Raw genomic sequence first — 20,272 nt, 5'->3', positions numbered from 1 at the left:
TATATCTATGTACATCTCTCTTTTTCTAAAGGGCACATATTGAATTGCACTAGAATATGTTGAGCAGTACAGTAAAATACTTAATACAAGACAATACGTTTCTTAAAATCTTCTGACCGATATAATACTCGGTAAGGATACTTTAAACCTTGATCACAAGGATGTAACCTCTTATTAGGTGTAAGCACAACAGCACACCCTTTATTATGAAAATGGACCGTGCATCATTCTCAAAGATCAAAGAATAAAATATGACCATTAGAGCCTTGAGTTGATTTAGAAATTTCGACTTCTTCCAGTATCAGCTCAAACTTGTTAGATTATGTTCAGAAAATATTATGCCGACTAACCTTTAGTCTTTGCGATCTTCTCTCCCTTTTGTTTTTTTGGTGGGGGGAAGTATTTAACGAATTTTGACACAATGGCTGATTAAAAGAAGTGTTGATTTTTGTAAAATGAGTTTAGTTTAGGCAGTGAAAATTTAAGAATTAACTATGCATAACCCTATAAATTGGAAAATAAGAATTCGTATGGAATCAGTGTTCAAAATTTCAAAGGGAAAAAAGCTTCTGAGAGGGGAAGGGAAAAGAAGAAGAAAAAAAAAAAAGGTTCTTTAAGACCTTTTCTTTCTCTTTTCTTCTTGTCTTTTTTTTTTTTCTTTTTTTTTTTTTTTTTTTTTTTTTTTTTTTTTTTGTATATTTAAACTTGAAAGCCTCAAAAAATTGTTCCACAACTCATGTTCTGACAATTTTTTTCCTTATTCAAATTGTGATACATTCTCTCCATTTTTCAAAGTATTTTTGAACGAATGCCTAGTGTACTTTATTGAATAGAGCAAGGAAGAAGAAAATTACAAATACATAAATTCTGAAAAGAGGTCATTGACTTTGTCCTTGAAAGAGCTCTTACTGAGCACATATAGAAAGAAAAAAAAAAAGTAATACAAAGGTGATGAATGATTAAACATTAAGCTATAAACATAGCTAGAGATTTCTACTAAACTTAAGAATGCTAACTCACTTACTTAAAGTTGTAGGGATACTGCGCAATACAACTGATTCAATTGTGAGACCTGGTCCAAACCCTAATAACACACCCCATTCAAAGCCGTCACCAGTTGTAGTTTTTCCTTCCTCCATGGACCTCTTTCTCATCTCATTCATGATAAACAATACTGTGGGGCTAGACATGTTACCATATTCACTCAATATTTTCCTTGATGCTTTTAGCTTGTCTTCTTTCAATCCAAGTGTCTTCTGGACGAGGTCCAATATTGCAGGGCCACCGGGGTGGCTTACCCAGAAAATGGAGTTCCAATCAGTAATGCCTACTTTGCTGAATGCTTCTTCCAAACATTTCCCAATATTAGCAGCAATAGTTCTAGCGACATCCTTGGTTAAACTGATTGCAAGACCTGTTTGGCGCAAGTGACCTGCCACCATTTCTTCTGAATCTGGAAGAATTCGGGTCCCTGCTGAGATGAGTTGGAATAATGGACGTTCGATTGAGATATCAGGGTCAGCACCAACTACCAAAGCTGCAGCACCATCTGCAAAAATCGCCATCCCTAGTAGGGCATGTAAGTCTGTCTCATCGGGTCCTTTGAAGCCACTAATGGAGTTCAACTCTGAGCAAACAACGAGTACACGAGCCCCTTTGTTATTCTCTGCAAGATCTTTGGCTACACGGAGCACTGAGCCACCACCATAGCATCCTAAATGGTACATCATCACACGTCGAACAGTTGGGGAAAGGCCAAGGAGTTTGATAAGCTGGAAGTCAACACCCGGTGCATCAACACCAGAAATGGTAGTGAATACGATGTGAGTGATCTTTGATTTTGGCTGCCCCCACTCATTGATAGCTTTGGTTGCTGCTTCCATGGCCAGCTTAGGTACCTCAGTCACCATAATATCTTGGCGTGCATCAAGGGATGGAGCTGTTGGATCATAGAGTGAAGGATTCTCTGCGATCATTTCATCACTGAGGAAAGTGTGACGTTTTATAATTGTCGAACTTTTACCTATTTTAACAACACAAGAAAGGTTATCATTTTTAGAAGATTAAAAAGTCAATTTATACGAGAAGATAGGAAGTGCAATCACTGAAAGAAAATATGTTCTAGGAAATGACAGTACTTACAGATACGTTTGAACTTCTCCTTCAACTCAACCTTGTCTTCACTTTTGGTGGTTCTGAAGTAGAAATCAGGGAAATCAGTCTGGTACATGATGTTGGATGGATTTGCTGTGCCAATAGCCAGCACGGTTGCTGGACCCTCGGCATGCTGAGCTTGATAGATGTCTCCAAGGGAACCCATTGCTTTTTGTTTTGGTTTGCTGTGAATTTTGAATTGATCGATCACAAAAGAACTGTGAAAGACCAGAAAGAAGATCGGTAACAAAAGAGAAAGCGATGATGAAGTAGCAGAGCTATTGCATGGGTATTTATAACGAATTGATGTTTGGATGGATTTCCTTAGTAAATTGATTAAATGGTCGCTGTGATGACTTGAGCCAGTTCCTCGATGACTAATTCAATAAAGGCAAATAAGAATGAGATTTTAAAATGGCTAGTCTTCGTCTTACTTTGACGGGGTTTCCAAAGCACATATCAAAAAGAAGGAAAAAAAATATTAGTCGAAAGAGTGAGATGGAGTCAATAAAAACGGAAAATCTTTCTTCGACCAGAGAGGTTACCTTGAATGTTCTTGAGAGTTTACGTAGTTGTTTCATCCAGGACAGATAACCCCCAGAAAACTTTTGTGGATGAAACACCAAAGAAACAATGAATCTTGATTCTCTCCTGCGTGACACTTCATCTTGACTGAATTTTTTTTTTTAATATGCATGCATCTCATAAAAATAGTTATGTGATAGGAGAGAGAGAAAATAATAGAATATATTACCAATAAAAACGAATGAACTGGCTTTTCTTTAACATGTATGCATGAGATGCATCTCATTCTTTTAACAAAGATGAATGTGATTTATATTCGTAGGAAAACTGGAAACATATCATAAAATCTGGTGACAGTGATGTCTAATCCATTATGAATAAATAAGAATATCTTCAGAAATGCAAGTAAAAAGGAAAATTGACATGGGTCGGGTAAGGCTGAAGGCTGAGCTAGGTTTGCTCAAAGGTTAACCCAAAACCAGCCGACCTTGTCAAAACTAATTATTTTATAACCCAAACCTTTCTTCAAGTTAAAAAGTCAAATTGGGTTTGGATTTGATTAAAAGCAGATTTGAACTAGTTTAGGTTGACAGAGTTTATTGACATTCTATGTTAAGCTGCCATTCTCTGTAAAAAGATGTAGAATTTTTCATGATCTTTATTAGAAAAATGAAAAGAAAAAAAAACTCTAATCGGATTGAATTTTTTTCTTCTTTAGTAAAAAAAAATTGTAACATTTTGAGGAAAGATTAGATTAAAACAATTTCCCAAACTTCATAATACCCTCCAACAATCAATGTAATTGAAAAACAATTTCTCATTGCTTCTTGTTTTGCTTTGCTGTGAGGTGAACAAGAGAACTGTGAAAACCTGGAAAGAAGAATGAAGATGAAAACACAAGAGCAATCGATGATGTAGTAGCGGGGCTAATGCATTGCTGTTTAAAATATAAGAATGATTGGATATATTGGGAAATACATGCATTTCGTCAATAATTATGGAATCGTCTGATTAAATAATCATTTTGAACTGAAGAAATGGTCATTGACTCATTGTGATATGAGCTGCTTGTTGCTGGAAGATCAATTCAATAAAGGCGTACAACAATAAGTTTTTAAAATCAATTTCAGTGCAAAAATCAATCTTGACGGTTCTCCAATGCCCGTATCTTTGTGATTTCTTCCTATAGGTTGGTGAGTGAGTTGAAAGTCATTACTATAAAGTCCATGCATATATTTAGAAGTCCAGTCTGTTGGAACGACATTTCTATAATTATTTTATTGCTTGATGGGTGGTGTTTTCTCCATCTTTACTTAAAGACTGAAAATAATCAGTCAAGAGGGAGAGGGTCAACAAAATATAGCAAAATCAATTCATGGAAAGATGTTGCCTAGCAATTTTGAATTATTTGGATTATTTTGAAGAAAATTGGAGGTCAAGATAAATCCAATACAATTGTAGACATGTTATTGAACTTTTACAATGGAAAGGATTCTCTTTTAAGGGTTACTAAAGGAATGTGGGAATCAAAATGCTTACAATTGTGTCACACCTCCCAAGGTATTAGGGCACAATTAATAGTAACAAGAAATTGTTGGAAATTAAGCTTTCGCTATTTATTTATTTTTTATTTTGAGTGAAAGAACAAGATTTTATTGCTATAAGGAGAATAACTAAGTAACAGATTATTTGGAAAAAAATTAACAGCAAGAGAGAAAGTTTCAAGTGCAAATGCTCCATGGCCACTGCTGATCCAACTTGCTTTGAGATGGGAGCTAGCAGGCAATTCCAGTTTTCGATTTTGCTACTAGGGCTCATTCTATTAAGTGTGCATGGAATCCACTACAGGATTATATTGTATCGTGTGCAACTACTGTTGTGGAATGCGTGACAGTGGTTCCCTGACATGGTGTGATTATTGTAATTTTTTAAATTTTTTGTTCCGTTCTATTACTACAAATGACATTTTCACAAAAAACAAAAGAACATGATTTTATTAAGAACCCAAAACTTTGCATTGTGACATTATATTTTGGTTGAAAGATATTATTTCAAACAAGATATTCCATTCTTAGGTGCAAAGGGTATTATAGAGACAAGGTGAAAAAAACTTACAGGGAGGGGAGGTGAGAGTATCTCTCTTTGTCAAAAGAGACCTTTTAGGCTTGGCCTTGGTCTCTCAAAAAACTTCTGAACCTTGGGATATTTCCGTCGTTTTCTTTCAACTTTGTTACTCTTGATCAACATATTTTCCAGATTATTATCCTTTTTATTTTTTCCTTTTTTGTCGTTTTCCATCTTTTATCTGTCTCTCTTCATTTATTTCTAGGGTTTCAGAATTGCTAGATGTTTTCATTTTTCATTTCATAAGTGATATTTGTAAAACTTACATTTTACTTTTTCAATCTATTAAAAGTAAGCATTTTGTCAACACAGAGCTGTTCTAGTGATGAAACCAACACCTATTAGTGAAGAGATTGTGGGTTCGACTCTTACTGAGGCATATGAATATCCTCATCCCCGGCTTAATAAAACCCGCTTGTACCCAAAAACGGTGAACAATACTGTAGGGCTAGACATGTTGTCATATTCACTCAATACTTTTCTTGATGGCTATTGTTTATCCTCTTTCAAGCCAAGTGTCTTTTGGACCAAGTCCAATATTGTAGACCCAATAGGGTGGCTTACCTAGAAAATGGAGTTCCAATCTGTAATCATTTAAAGTCAGTTGAAGAGTGTACCAAAGCACTAATCATTTAGAAAATAAAGAAGGAAATGAGATATAAGAACATTACGATAAAACCCCTTTTACTTCAATGTTTGCTGACTTTACCCAAAAAATACATATATTTGTAAATCATGTACCAATTAAAACTAGCTAATACAAAATAAATACCTCAAACAGGTAAAAATAGCAACCGAAGAAAAGTAAAAATACTATTAAAAAAAAAATCCACCCCAACAATGAAGGGATAGGAATATTTTTAGCTGAAGCAACGTGACAATTCCTGGGATAATTCATGCACTTAAGGGTATTGTCACATAATTAAGTCAAGTGGAAAGCCCAGATACAATAATCTTCACTATAACATACCATAACTGTTTTTTATCAACAAAATTGAAATTTCCACGCATAAGAAGACATCGATCCTTGTGAAGCTGCATGCATGGTAGCATCTGCAGTCAAACAAAGATTTTGCCCTATTTCGTTGACTGTATCGATCTACCAGCCTCTTTTGACTGGACTTCAGAAAAACAATAAACAATGACAGTAGGGTCACCTTGCCAACATATCAAGGAAGTCATCTGATCTTCTGAACAGGTTAAGATAAGGCGGCCATGACTTGGTTGTAGAATTATATTGTTCTCCTTGTCTTGTCTGTACAACACATATGTTAAATTGTAGATTAATGAGATCAAGTCGCGTTATTGTTAAAGAAATGGTTGTATTTGTCAAAACATCAAACCATCCTTTCATTATAAATACCCAAGCGTTGGGTCTTCTACTTCATCATCGCCGCTTGCTTTTGGGTTTTCATCTAGCTTCATTCGTCTTTCCTGTCTTTCAGAGTACTTCTCTTGTGATCACCTCACAGCAAAGTAATGGGTTCTGTTGGAGACATCTATCAAGCTCAGCATGCCGAGGGTCCAGCAACCGTGCTGGCTATTGGTACTGCAAATCCATCAAACACCATGTACCAGACTGATTTCCCAGATTTCTATTTCAGAACCACCAAGAGTGAAGACAAGGTTGAGTTGAAGGAGAAGTTCAAACGTATCTGTAAGTAACCATCATTTCCTACCCCTGTCTTCTTCAGATTATGGCAAAGCCAATAGTTTTGTATAGAATTAATTTTCGGTTTTCCAAAAATGATGAGACCTTTGATGTTCATACAGGTAAGAGTTCCACAATTATAAAACGCCACACTTTCCTCAGTGATGAAATAATTGCAGAGAATCCTTCACTCTATGATCCAACAGCTCCATCCCTTGACACACGCCAAGATATTATGGTGACTGAGGTACCTAAGCTGGCCATGGAAGCGGCAACCAAAGCTATTAATGAGTGGGGGCAGCCAAAATCAATGATTACTCACATTGTATTCACTACCATTTCTGGCGTTGATGCACCGGGTGTTGATTTCCAGCTCATTAAACTTCTTGGCCTTTCCCCAACTGTTCGGCGTGTGATGATGTATCATCTTGGATGCTATGGTGGTGGCTCGGTGCTTCGTGTAGCCAAAGATCTTGCAGAGAATAACAAAGGGGCTCGTGTACTTGTTGTTTGCTCAGAGCTGAACTCCATTAGTGGCTTCAAAGGACCCGATGAGACAGACTTACATGCCCTACTAGGAATGGCGATTTTTGCCGATGGTGCTGCAGCTTTGGTAGTTGGTGCAGACCCTGATACCTCAATCGAACGTCCATTGTTCCAACTCATCTCAGCAGGGACCCGAATTCTTCCAGATTCAGAAGAAATGGTGGCAGGTCACTTGCGCCAAACAGGTCTTGCAATTAGTTTAACCAAGGATGTTGCTAGAACTATTGCTGCTAATATTGGGAAATGTTTGGAGGAAGCATTCAGCAAAGTAGACATCACTGATTGGAACTCTATTTTCTGGGTTAGTCATCCTGGTGGACCTGCAATTTTGGACTTGGTCGAAAAAACACTCGGCTTGAAGGAAGATAAACTAAAAATATCAAGGAAAGTGTTGAGCGAATACGGAAACATGTCTAGCCCAACAGTACTATTCATCATGGATGAGATGAGAAAGAAGTCTATGAAAGAAGGAAAACCCACAACAGGTGATGGTTTTGAATGGGGCGTGTTATTAGGGTTTGGACCAGGTCTTACAATAGAATCAATTGTTCTCCGTAGTATCCCTGCAACCTCAAATCCTTGACTTGGCGATAAATGATCGAAATGTAAAGAAACTTTGGTTTCTAGTTATAACTTCATGGTTTTTTATTTTTATTTTTTTTTATGTAATTTTATTATATGTTGCTATCTAAGTACTTTGTAAAAGAGATCATATAAATAGATTAAAGAAAAGAAAATTCATGTTACCGTACATAAGCCTATATGTCATTAATCATGTCAAGCAAATCAAGCAATTACTCAGTTTGTTGAGAAGTGTTAAATTGAATTTTCATAATACTTGTTTGTTACTTTGAATTTTCTTTGAATTTTTTTTTAATTTTATTTTTAATTATTGTTTTGATATGGCATAATTTTCTTATATGAAAGCTATTAGTGTACTTTACTTTCAACCCAAAGTTATGAACCTATTTATACCATTATCTTGACAACTTTTGAGAATATCATTTGAGCGAATACTACTAGAAAAGGGCTTTTTGGTAACGGTTTATTCCTTGATAGTAGTAGAAGAAGAAGAAAGATATGACAACCGTCCTAAAAATTGTGAAGAAATATTTATAATTGGCAACACTTGGCAACGCTTATGGATAACTGTTGGGGAATATTTATTACGGGACGGTTTTAGATGAATGTCGAAAAAAATATATAAAGGAGATTGCAAAGGAGAAACGTTTTAGGCTTCGGTTCTAGAGAAATCCAACGATGAGATATGTTAAAGTATATTGCAAATGTGAATATTTTGGTAACGAGTTTACTCTAAGCGAAAAAGAAAAAAAAAAACTGTTTGATTCTCTCTCTCTGGTTCCCCACTGCCGCATCAACCTCCTTTGCCATCGATCAAAAAGGTTGAGAGAAGCTTTTAGATTAGATTCCAACACTCTCGGTTTTTTTTATTTTTCTCCTCCCAAGCCTCTTAAGAGAGAACAGGAAACGGTTCAGTGGATGTGGAAAGAAAATACCAGAAAATCTATTCCTCAATCAAGTGTTTTTCGGAGAATCCAGACTGGAATTGGTTCATCTGTTTTTTCCTTCTGTCGTCAGCTCTTTTCGTTACTTAATCTTGGTCAGTAAGTTATCATACTTTCCTACTTTTGATGGTTTGCATTTTGTATTTTTGTTACTCTCTGAATCATTTTATGTGCTAGTGGTTTCAAAGTCTGATCTTCACTGCAGATCTTATGAATACATCTACCAGATTCTGAAGTATAAGCCCTGCTATTAGGTTTCGTTTACTAATTTTGGTCCCTATTTTCAACTCTTAAACCAGAATATTGCTCTCCTAGTTAGATCTAACTACTGCTATAAAGTTTGGATTCATTGGTTTTGTGAAAACCCTATCTTATATTCGATGCTTTTGTGAAAACCCTTCGACTTTCTAGTTTTTAAGCACTGGGTTTATGTTTGTTGGGAAGTTCAATCTGACAATGATAAAAATCATAGGGTGATTATTCTTTATCTCAGTGGTTACTCTTCTTCTTCTTTCTCATTCCTCTCAGTGGTTACTCTTCTTCTTCTTTTTCATTTCTACCTATTTTGTTTCTCTTTTACTTTTGCCTTTTATGCGTGATTCTTCTGCCCGCACTGAAGTATGTGTTTATCCCCTCCCCTTTAAACCCTTTTAGGGACCTGTCTACGAAAAACATCAATGGGGACATATATACCATTTTCAATCTCTAAGTTGAAACAATTAGAAAGCCTGTAAGTTTCACATATTCATTTTCAATACCAGGTCCTTGGTTTGCTAGTCCTCCCTGCAATATTTATTGATCAAGTCTCAGGCTTGAAAATAATCAGTTGATAGGCCCCATTCCATCAACCTTGTCTCAGATTCCAAGCCTAAAATCCTGTGTTGTTCTCGGACCTTTCCCTTTGTTTGTTTCGTATTTGGATGACGCGGTTCCTTGCTCGTTCAGGTGTGCCGAATCTGCCGGTGACCGTTTCGGTGGTCGTCGCTGCGTAAACATTTGATGTCTGTACAATTCATATATTTTCTTCTGAAACCATTGGATTTATTCATTTGGTGTCTTCTCTCCCTGTTTTCTTTTCTCACTCGGTGCTTTTATGGTATAGCATCTTCTGATCCTGAGATGGTCTTAATACAGGGAGACAATTTGATAGGTTCACTCTTTCCTGACATGTGCCAATTGACTAGGTTATGGAATTTGTAAGTCATTTCATGTGCTCTCCGATGTTTTTTGGTGGGGAGAGTATTTAACGAATTTTGACACAATGATTGATTAAAAGAAGTGTTGATTTTTGTAAAATGAGTTTAGTTTAGGCAGTGAAAATTTAAGAATTAACTACGCATAGCCTTATAAATTGGAGAATATGAATTCGCATGGAATCAATGTTCAAAATTTCAAAGGGAAAAAAAGCTTTGAAAGGTGACGGAAATAGAAGAAAAAAATAAAGGATGGTCTGGCAAGAACTTATAGAATCTCTTTTCTTTTTCTTTTTTTTTTTTTTTTTATAACTTTAAACTTGAAAGCCTCGAAAAATTGTTCCACAACTCATGTTCTGACAATTTTTTTCCTTATTCAAATTGTGATACATTCTCTCCATTTTTCAAAGAATTTTTGAACGAATGCCTAGTTTACTTTATTGAATAGAGTAAGGAGGAAGAAAATTACAAATACATAAATTCTGAAAAGAGGTCATTGACTTTGTCGTTGAAAGAGCTCTTACTGAGCACAATATGGAAAAACAAGTAATGCAAAGGTGATGAATGATTAAACATTAAGCTATAAACATAGCCTGGGATTTCTACTAAACTTAAGAATGCTAACTCACTTACTTAGAGTTGTAGGGATGCTGCGCAATACAACTGATTCAATTGTGAGACCTGGTCCAAACCCTAATAACACACCCCATTCAAAGCCGTCACCAGTTGTAGCTTTTCCTTCCTCCATGGACCTCTTTCTCATCTCATTCATGATAAACAATACTGTGGGGCTAGACATGTTACCATATTCACTCAATATTTTCCTTGATGCTTTTAGCTTGTCTTCTTTCAATCCAAGTGTCTTCTGGACGAGGTCCAATATTGCAGGGCCACCAGGGTGGCTTACCCAGAAAATGGAGTTCCAATCAGTGATGCCTACTTTGCTGAATGCTTCCTCCAAACATTTCCCAATATTAGCAACAATAGTTCTAGCGACATCCTTGGTTAAACTGATTGCAAGACCTGTTTGGCGCAAGTGACCTGCCACCATTTCTTCTGAATCTGGAAGAATTCGGGTCCCTGCTGAGATGAGTTGGAATAATGGATGTTCGATTGAGGTATCAGGGTCAGCACCAACTACCAAAGCTGCAGCACCATCTGCAAATATTGCCATCCCTAATAGGGCATGTAAGTCAGTCTCATCGGGTCCTTTGAAGCCACTAATGGAGTTCAGCTCTGAGCAAACAACGAGTACACGAGCCCCTTTGTTATTCTCTGCAAGATCTTTGGCTACACGGAGCACTGAGCCACCACCATAGCATCCTAAATGGTACATCATCACACGTCGAACAGTTGGGGAAAGGCCAAGGAGTTTGATAAGTTGGAAGTCAACACCCGGTGCATCAACACCAGAAATGGTAGTGAATACGATGTGAGTGATCTTTGATTTTGGCTGCCCCCACTCGTTGATAGCTTTGGTTGCTGCTTCCATGGCCAGCTTAGGTACCTCAGTCACCATAATATCTTGGCGTGCGTCAAGGGATGGAGCTGTTGGATCATAGAGTGAAGGATTCTCTGCGATCATTTCATCACTGAGGAAAGTGTGGCGTTTTATAATTGTCGAACTTTTACCTATTAACGACACAAAGAAAGGTTATCATTTTTAGACGATTAAAAAGTCAATTTATATGAAACGATACGAAGTGCAATTACTGAAAGAAAATATGTTATAGGAAACGACAGTACTTACAGATACGTTTGAACTTCTCCTTCAACTCAACCTTGTCGTCACTTTTGGTGGTTCTGAAATAGAAATCAGGGAAATCAGTCTGGTACATGATGTTGGATGGATTCGCAGTGCCAATAGCCAGCACGGTTGCTGGACCGTCGGCATGCTGAGCTTGGTAGATGTCTCCAAGGGAACCCATTGCTTTTTGTTTTGGTTTGCTGTGAATTGATCGATCACAAGAGAACTGTGAAAGACCAGGAAGAAGATCCGAAACAAAAGAGGAAGCGATGATGAAGTAGCAAAGCTATTGCATGGGTATTTATAACGAATGGATGTTTAGATGGATTTCCTTAGTAAATGGATTAAATGGTCTGTGATGACTCGAGCCAGTTCCTGGATGACTAATTCAATAAAGGCAAATAAGAATGAGATTTTAAAATGGCTAGTCTTCATCAGACTTTGACGGGTTTTCCAAAGCCCATATTGAAAAGAAAGAAAGAAAAAAATCAGTCGAAAGAGTGAGATGGAGTCAATAAAAACTAGCCATTTTCTTTGACCAGAGAGGTTACCGTGAAAGAGAGTTTACGTAGCTGTTTCATACAGGACAGATAACCCCAGAAAACTTCTGTGGATGAAACACCAAAGAAACAATGAATCTTGATTCTCTCATGCGTAACACTTCATCTTGACTGAAATTCTTCTTTTTTTACTTTACCTTTCTTTTTTAGAGGTTTTTATATGAATGAGGTGACTTAGCATCTCTCAATGGCAGACCATGAATGGATCCATTTCATTTTCCTTGAGAGAACGAGAGATGAAAAATATATCTTACTTAAGTAACCATCGCATGTGGACGAAGGTGATGAAGCATTCTCTAAAATTATATTTATTAATTGAGGAGCTCTACCAAATTTTGAAATTAAATCACATTCAAATCCAGTTTAATTATTTTCCCACACATAGAAGCGTAATAATACCGCCACCTCCGTTGGTCAGTAACACTCATATTCTGTAACAACTAGCTAATTAATTATTTAAGCCTACTATGCTCTATTTTGTATTTATTTTCAATTTTTTAAATTTCCAAGAAGAATTCTCCTCGTTTTATGAGTTTTTCTTCAGTAAGATGTGGCAATAACAAGAACCATGGATTTGAGATTATTAGTTAATAATAATTATGTGATAGGAGACACAGAAAAACGAATGAGCTACCTTTCTTTAATATGCATGCATGAGATGCATCTAATTATTGTTAAAAATAGTTATGTGATAGGAGTGAGAGAAAATAATAGAATATATTAACAATAAAAATGAATAAGCTGGCTTTTCTTTATGCATGAGATGCATCTTATTTTTTTTAATATATCATAAAATCTCAAGACAGCTTTGATGTTTAATCCATCTTGAATAAATAAGAATATCTTCAGAAATGCATGTTAAAGAAGAAAATTGACATTGGATCGGGTAAGGCCGAGTTGGGTGGGTTCAAGGGCTAACCCTAAACTTGCCGACCTTGTCAAAACTAGTTATTTTGTAACTCAAATCCTTTCTTCAAGTTAAAAAATCAAATTGGGTTTGGATTTGATTAAAAGCAGTTTGGACCAGTACGTTTAGGCTCACAGAGTTTTATTGACATTTTATGTTAAGCTGCCCTTCTATGTAAAAAGATTAAACTTTATCATGGTCTTTATTAGAAAAAAAAAACTCTATTCGGATTGATTTTTTTATTTTTAATATAATAAATAAATAAAAAGATGGTCACATTTTGAGATAAGATTGGATTAAAACAATTTCCCAAACTTCCTAATACCCTCCAACAATCAATTTAATTAAAAAACAAACAAATTTTTGTTACCCAAAAATAATTAAATAAACCCATTTTTTTATAGAGAAAGAAAGATTTGGCCCCATTTTGTTGACTCCATCTTTTATTGACTTGCCAATAATACTTTTGATCCACCCACCAAAATAGAAGAAGATATCACAAAATTATGTGCCTTGGAAACCCTTCAAACCTCTCAAGGCCTCCTTGACTTAGCTGTAGAATGGTACCAACCTCCATCCTTTTGTCGGGCTAGTTTATCATCACTCATATTCATTCTTAATTTTCTCCAGTCTTCACAGTATTTGCTAACAATATTTCTAGCACTTCTCCAACAACCTTGGTTGACCCCAAGGTTGCCCTAGCCGCCACACCATCTCCGGCCATCAAGAGTATTTTTCAGAAGACACATGGATAAACAACAACCCCAAGTGAACCCTATTCCTCAGAAGCAGATAATACTCGGTGTTTAACTCTTATCTAGAACATAGGTAATCTTAGAAGTCTATATTGTATCCAATATAGTTTTAGCTTCAAAAGTCTATATTATCTCAAAAACAAACGGTTTTCAGAATTGTAACTTATCACAAACATACGAGAAACACAGTCAATGCAAAATCTTAATACCTAACTACACTTGTGTAAATAGAACTCTACTAGAATGTAAGATTCTTAGACTCATGACAAACAATGACTCTAGTTTATATATATAGAGATGTATCAATATCACTGAATCAAGGAAGCACAATTATTATCTCCGTAAACATAGGTTGCACAAAACAACCAAACCACATAACCCTAATAGGGAAAACACTATCCGCAACATCTCAACTTTTCCTAAAAATCTCTTGGACAAACTTAAGGACTGAAGGATTCTCCCCTCTAGGATGGGATCTAACATACATAAGTGATTGGACAGATGAATGATTTATGAAAATTTTCATGCAACCTACCACATGACCGGCCAAAGCCTTTGATCTAAACTGGTTTAGAAGAATTCTAGCTTCCCCAGAATCTCAACACCGGTTCCAATCTCTTCAGCTTCATCAGAAATAAACAAGAGAGGGTAACATGATCACCCCCAAAATGGTGAAAGTCAGAAGAAATATCTTCTAGTTTGGAGAATATCCTTGAATTGATCACTAATAGTGCATGATCTGAATATAAGAACAATAAAAAACACGTCGAGAGAAATCATGAAACTGATGCAGCTACCTTTTAATTTATTGCAAACACTATGAACCAAGCATGTCTAGTTCCTGTGTTTAACACATCTAAGTACATTTATTTCCCAAAAAGGGAACACAAATCGATTCAAAAGCATCAATCATAGTTCAAACTCTTGCGGCCAAACCTAGATTAAGATTATTTTCGATCTTGATAAAAATAAATCTAGCTTTTATTGAACAAACAACTATTATGTAAATTACAACTGTATGAATCCAGGAATTAGGCCACTGGGTTTGTCCTTCAAATGAGGATCAAATACACGTAAACAGAGAGCTCTTACTGAGCATAGTAGAAAGAAAATAATGCCAACGAAATGGTTGGTTATAAAGCCATAAACAGAATCTGAGACTTGATGTTTACTGAGCTGTGGTTGTTGGAATGCTTCGCAATACTATTGATTCTATTGTAAGACCTGGTCCAAACCCTAATAGCACGCCCCATTCAAAGCCATCGCCAGTTGTAGATTTTCTTTCCTTTATAGACTTCTTTCTCATCTCATCCATGATGAATAACACAGTAGGGCTAGACATGTTACCATATTCATTCAACACTTTCTTGATGCTTTTAGTTTATCCTCTTTCAATCCAAGGGTCTTCTCAACCAAGTCCAATATTGCAGGCCCACCAGGATGACTTACCCAGAAAATTGAGTTCCAGTCAGTAATGCCTACTTTGTTGAATGCTTCCTCCAAGCATTTCCCAATATTGGCGGCAATAGTTCTGGCCACATCTTTGGTTAAACTAATTGCCAGACCTGTTTGGCGCAAGTGACCTGCTACCATTTCTTCTGAATCTGGAAGAATTCGTGTCCCTGTTGAGATAAGTTGAAACAATGGACGTTCAACTGAGGTGTCAGGATCAGCACCAACTACCAAAGCTGCGGCACCATCTGCAAATATTGCCATTCCTAGCAGAGCATGCAAGTCTGCTTCATCGGGTCCTTTGAAACCACTAATGGAGTTCAACTCTGAGCAAACAACGAGTACTCGAGCTCCTTTGTTGTTCTCTGCAAGATCTTTAGCTACACGGAGCACTGAGCCACCACCATAGCATCCAAGATGGTACATCATCACACGTCGAACAGTTGGGGAAAGACCAAGGAGTTTAATAAGTTGAAAATCAACTCCTGGAGCATCAACACCAGAAATAGTAGTGAATACAATGTGAGTGATCTTCGATTTGGCTTGTCCCCACTCATTGATAGCTTTGGTTGCAGCTTCTACGGCCAACTTAGGTACCTCAGCCACCATGATATCTTGACGTGTGTCAAGTGATGCAGCTTTTGGATCATAGAGTGTCGGATTCTCTGCAATCATTTCTTCAGTGAGGAAGGTGTGGCGCTTTATAATTGTCGAACTTTTACCTGATCAATAGCATAAAAAAAATTATCATTTTGAGAAAGTTAAAAATCATTTTCTATTTTTTTGAATGAAATGAGAACATTTGCGTTGGGAAAAAATTGCATTGTTGGATTAAAAGGAAAAACTTCAGCTAGATTATCTAATATATTACCATAGGAAATGATAAGTGGTACTTACAAATACGTTTGAACTTCTCCTTCAACTCAAGCTTGTCCTCACTCTTGGTGGTTCTGAAGTAGAAGTCAGGGAAATCAGTTTGATACATGGTGTTGGATGGATTTGCAGTGCCAATGGCCAGCACTGTTGCTGGACCCTCGGCATGCTGAGCTTGATAGATGTCTCTGACCGAACCCATTGCTTCTTGTTTTGCTTTGCTGTGGGGTGATCACAAGAGGAGAACTGAACTGTGAAAGCCTGGAAAGAAGAGTGAAGATGAAAACACAAGAGCAAGCGATGATGTAGCAGCAGGGCTAATGCATTGCTATTTATAATATAAGAAGGATTAGATAGATTGGGAAATACAAGCATTTCGTCAATAATTATGGAACCATTTGATTAAATTATCGTTTTACATGTGCGACAAGGCAAGAACTGAAGAAATGATCATTGACTCATTGTGTTATGAGCTGGTTTGCTGCAGGAAGACCAATTCAATAAAGGCGTATAAGAATGAGACTAATGAGTTTTAAAAATCAATGTCAGAGTGCAAAAATTAGTCTTCGTTTTCTTTTCTATAAATTTGACGGGTTCTCCAAAGCCCATATCCTTGTGATTTCTTCGTACAGGTTGGTGGGTGACTTGAAAGTCATTATTATAAAGCTCTCATGCATACACTTGGAAGTCAAGTCCGTTGGAAGGACGTATTCACTCTTTCTTTCTATAATTAATTTATTGCTTCATGGCAGGCGCTTCTCCATCTTTTCTTAAGACTGAAAATAATCACTCAAGAGGAAGAGGGTCAACAATGTATGGCAAAATCAATATTTGACCATGGAGGTTAGGGTTCGTTCATGAAAGGATGTGGCCTAGCAATTTCAATTGTCAATGAAAATCATTCAGGGGTACTTGTTGCTGAAATGGTTAGTAAAACTGTAATTGTAGTCGAGGGCAAGGTATCAAACAGCTTCTTAACAAAAATGGTCGAAACGACTCGTAGAAAAATTATTCACCCCCTCCCCCTCCCTCTTTCAAGGCTTTGTTTATGTAAAAATTTCATAATCTTAGAAGGGATTTGTGAGCCTTAAGGTAGGGATGAACCATCATCTACGAATTTACCCTTAAAGAAATCCTTCACAGGTTTTATCAACTATTTAGGTCAAAACTAGTGCAATCCAACTAATTGGACATCCATCGCTCTGATGAAGAAAGATTTTATTTCAACGGCTGTAATTGGTTCCGAAATAATATGAGGATTCTTTTGGAGAAAATGGGAGGTGAACATCATATATTTAGGTCAAGATAAATCTAATACAATTGTTGACATGTCATTGAAATTTTACGAAGGAAAGGATTCTATTTCAAGGATTACTATTGGCCAAAGGGAATGTGGGAATTAAGATGCTTATAATTGTGTCACTATCTACACCCAGGGGATTAGGTTGCAATTAATCATACCAAGAAACTTTGTTGGAAAACTTCTGCTGCTAGTATATAATGCATCCTCTTTTCTTTTTTTCTTTTTCTTTTTTCTTTTCATTTTATTTATTTGAGAGAAAGAACAGAATTTTATTAAGAACCCAAAATTTTGCATTGTAACATTTATATTTTCGTTGTAAGATAAAAATTTTCCATTATAAGGTGCAAAGGTTATTTTAGAGACAAAGTGGAAAACAAAAAAAAACACTTATAAGGGAGGGGAGGTGAGAGTTTTTCATTTTGTCAAAAGAGACCTCTGCAGACTTGACCTTGCAGACATGGCCTTTAAGGTCTCTAGGAAAACTTCTGAACCCAAGGGTAAATTTGTAGTTTTCTTTCAATCTGTGACTCACTGACTCTTTAACAACGTATTTTTCAGATTATTACCCGTATTATTTTTTTTTTTTTTCCTTTTGGTTGTTTTCCATCTTTTGTCTGTTTCCCTCCATTTATTTCCAGGTTTCAGAGTTGGATGTTTTCATTTTCCGTTTCTTAAGGGCTATTTGTAAAACTTACACTTTTTTTTCAATCTATTAAAAATAATCATTTTCCATACCTAGCGTTTAGATGTCATTGACCAAATTATATATACAGTTTCTTTTCTTTTCTTTTTTAATAAACCGATTTTATTCATCGAAGTTCAAAAAAAATAAATAAAAAAATACAAGTAGATTTCCTTCAAACATGGAGTGGGAAAATAAAGTATAAAAATAAATATACAATTTTTATTACCAAAACTTTAAAGATATAAGAGAAGTCAACATCAAATAATTTTATTAGTCCGAGCGCGAATAAGGTTAAGTTTACTTGTCCCCTAATTCCTATGAAGGAAGTTGAGAATAATTCTTGTTTAACATGCAGTTTACATGGCCGGAAAAGTAATAGAATCTATAACAAATGATGAATGGTTGACATTCACTTTATATTGATAACCACTAAGTTATTAACAGAAATTGAGCCATTGTCTCATTTTTAAGCTACTTAGCCTTAACTCAATAAGCTGAATGTCTAGGGACACTACGCAACACAATTGATTCGATTGTATGACCTAGTCCAAACCCTAATAACATGCCCCATTCAAATACATCACCAGTTGTAGCTTTTCCTTCTTCAATGGACTTCTTTCTCATTTCATCCATGATGAACAATATTGTAGGGCTATACATGTTTCCATATTCACTCAATACTTTCCTTGATGCCTTTAGTTTATCCTCTTTCAAGCCGAGTGTCCTTTGGACCAAGTCCAATATTGCAGGCCCACAAGGTAGCTTACCCAGAAAATGGAGTTCCAATCGTAAATGCCTACTTTGCTGAATGCTTCCTCCAAGCATTTCCCAATATGGCAGCAATAGTTCTTGCCACATCCTTAAACTGATGGAAAGACTTATTTGGCGCAAGTGTCCATCAATCACTTCTTCTGAATCTGGGAGAATTCGAGTGCCTTCTGAGATGAGTTGGAATAGCGGACGTTCGATTAAGGTGTCAGTTAGCACCAACTACCAAAGCGGCTGCACCATCGGCAAATATTGTCATCCCTAGTATGGCATGCAAATCTGTCTCATCAGGTCCTTTGAAGCCATTGATGGAGTTCAGCTCTAAGCAAGCCACGAATACTCGAGCACCTTTGTTATTCTATGCTAGGTCTTTTGCAACTCGAAGCACAGAGCCACCACCATTGCATCCAAGATGATACATCATCACACGTCGAACAGTTGGGGAAAGGCCAAGGAGTTTAATGAGCTGAAAGTCAACTCTTGGTTCATCAACATCAGAAATGGTAGTGAATACTATGTGTGTGATCTTCAATTTGGGTTGTCCCCACTCATTGATGGCTTTGGTTGCTGCTTTCATGGCTAACTTTTGTACGCCAGGCACCATAATATCTTGGTGTGTGTCAAGTGATGGAGCTGTTGGATCATAGAGTGAAGGATTCTTTGCTATCATTTCATCAATGAGGAATGTGTGGCGTTTTATAATCGTCAAACTTTTACCTGTTTCAGCAACATAATGAAAGGTTATCAATTTGAGAAGAATAAAAATCAAATTTATACGAAATGATAGAATTTGTAATCACCGAAAGATCAAATATGTCGTAGGAAGCCATGTTACTTACAAATACGTTTGAACTTCTCCTTCAACTCAAGCTTGTTCTCACTCTTGGTGGTTCTAAAGTAGAAGTCAGGGAAATCAGTCTGGTACATAGTGTTGGACGGATTTGTTGTGCCAATGGCCAGCACCGTTGCTGGACTCTCAGCATGTTGAGCTTGATAGATGTCTCCTATTGGGTTTGTGATGAAAATCACTTTATCTTTTGAGTTCAAAATTGAACTTGGTGGATCCCACTTAGTGTTAAACATGGGTTAGGTGTTTGGTATCATTAAGAAAGCATTGGGAGAGGTAAATGGGGTGAAAAAAAGAGAATTTCTAGTAAGTTCTAAAGTGGATTTTGAACAAAAAGGGGATTGAACTTTTGGGGTCTTCTTCTTGTGGTTTTGCAAGAAAGGGATTTCTTCTCTCTTGTATTTTTCTCCATTGCAACTCCATTGAAACTTGAGCTTGGATTGAAGGGTTTTCTCGAAGAGCTTGAAGGTGGAAGGGCAAAGAAGTTTGAGAGGTGGTGTGGCCGGTTGAAATAAAATAGTGGCTTCCCTCTCCATGGATATAGTTAATCTCAAACATTTCGGGTTAGTGAAACACATAAAATTATTGTGTGTTGTTTGCATTTCTCTTTCATTCTTGTGGTGGTTTGTTGTTATTTGCTTTGTGATTGTCTTCAA

At 36.5% G+C, this 20,272-nt stretch overlaps 3 protein-coding genes and 2 pseudogenes across 4 annotated transcripts; 1 reads left to right on the top strand and 4 right to left on the bottom strand.

Annotated features, from left to right (window-relative positions):
• Nucleotides 1–780: 780 nt before the first annotated feature.
• On the bottom strand, nt 781–2,401 carry LOC149000514 (chalcone synthase-like). The gene is made up of 2 exons (XM_089139424.1): nt 2,143–2,401; nt 781–2,023 (listed from the first exon to the last, which is right to left on the bottom strand). The coding sequence occupies exons 1-2, from the start codon at nt 2,318–2,320 to the stop codon at nt 1,017–1,019; spliced, it is 1,185 nt and encodes a 394-aa protein (XP_088995550.1). The 5' UTR covers nt 2,321–2,401; the 3' UTR covers nt 781–1,016.
• Nucleotides 2,402–6,205: 3,804 nt separating this feature from the next.
• LOC149000513 (chalcone synthase 2-like) lies at nt 6,206–7,835 on the top strand. Its single transcript, XM_089139395.1, has 2 exons — nt 6,206–6,460; nt 6,577–7,835. Exons 1-2 carry the CDS (start codon nt 6,283–6,285, stop codon nt 7,581–7,583), a joined length of 1,185 nt encoding a protein of 394 aa, XP_088995521.1. The 5' UTR covers nt 6,206–6,282; the 3' UTR covers nt 7,584–7,835.
• A 2,277-nt stretch (nt 7,836–10,112) lies between these two features.
• On the bottom strand, nt 10,113–11,755 carry LOC149000512 (chalcone synthase-like). Its single transcript, XM_089139396.1, has 2 exons — nt 11,470–11,755; nt 10,113–11,351 (listed from the first exon to the last, which is right to left on the bottom strand). Exons 1-2 carry the CDS (start codon nt 11,645–11,647, stop codon nt 10,345–10,347), a joined length of 1,185 nt encoding a protein of 394 aa, XP_088995522.1. The 5' UTR covers nt 11,648–11,755; the 3' UTR covers nt 10,113–10,344.
• A 2,878-nt stretch (nt 11,756–14,633) lies between these two features.
• LOC149000511 (chalcone synthase 2-like) lies at nt 14,634–16,317 on the bottom strand (annotated as a pseudogene). The gene is made up of 2 exons (XR_016170687.1): nt 16,038–16,317; nt 14,634–15,862 (listed from the first exon to the last, which is right to left on the bottom strand). The product of XR_016170687.1 is annotated as a chalcone synthase 2-like (transcript).
• A 2,810-nt stretch (nt 16,318–19,127) lies between these two features.
• Nucleotides 19,128–19,852, bottom strand: LOC149000510 (chalcone synthase pseudogene; annotated as a pseudogene).
• Between the last annotated feature and the right edge of the window lie 420 nt (nt 19,853–20,272).

This window comes from Hakea prostrata, chromosome 11, assembly GCF_041222555.1.
Source record: "Hakea prostrata isolate BN-2017 chromosome 11, UWA_Hpros_2, whole genome shotgun sequence".
In the NCBI taxonomy this organism is placed as follows: Eukaryota; Viridiplantae; Streptophyta; class Magnoliopsida; order Proteales; family Proteaceae; genus Hakea; species Hakea prostrata.
The sequence above is the reverse complement of the archived record's forward strand: the minus strand, read 5'-3'. Positions and strand labels throughout refer to the sequence as shown.

Coding starts and splice junctions, on each gene's coding strand:
- LOC149000514 (XM_089139424.1), bottom strand. CDS start 2,320: ATGGGTTCCCTTGGAGACATCTATCAAGCTCAGCATGCCGAGGGTCCA. Junction 2,024..2,142: donor GGAGAAGTTCAAACGTATCT/GTAAGTACTGTC, acceptor TTGTTAAAATAG/GTAAAAGTTCGACAATTATA.
- LOC149000513 (XM_089139395.1), top strand. CDS start 6,283: ATGGGTTCTGTTGGAGACATCTATCAAGCTCAGCATGCCGAGGGTCCA. Junction 6,461..6,576: donor GGAGAAGTTCAAACGTATCT/GTAAGTAACCAT, acceptor ATGTTCATACAG/GTAAGAGTTCCACAATTATA.
- LOC149000512 (XM_089139396.1), bottom strand. CDS start 11,647: ATGGGTTCCCTTGGAGACATCTACCAAGCTCAGCATGCCGACGGTCCA. Junction 11,352..11,469: donor GGAGAAGTTCAAACGTATCT/GTAAGTACTGTC, acceptor TGTCGTTAATAG/GTAAAAGTTCGACAATTATA.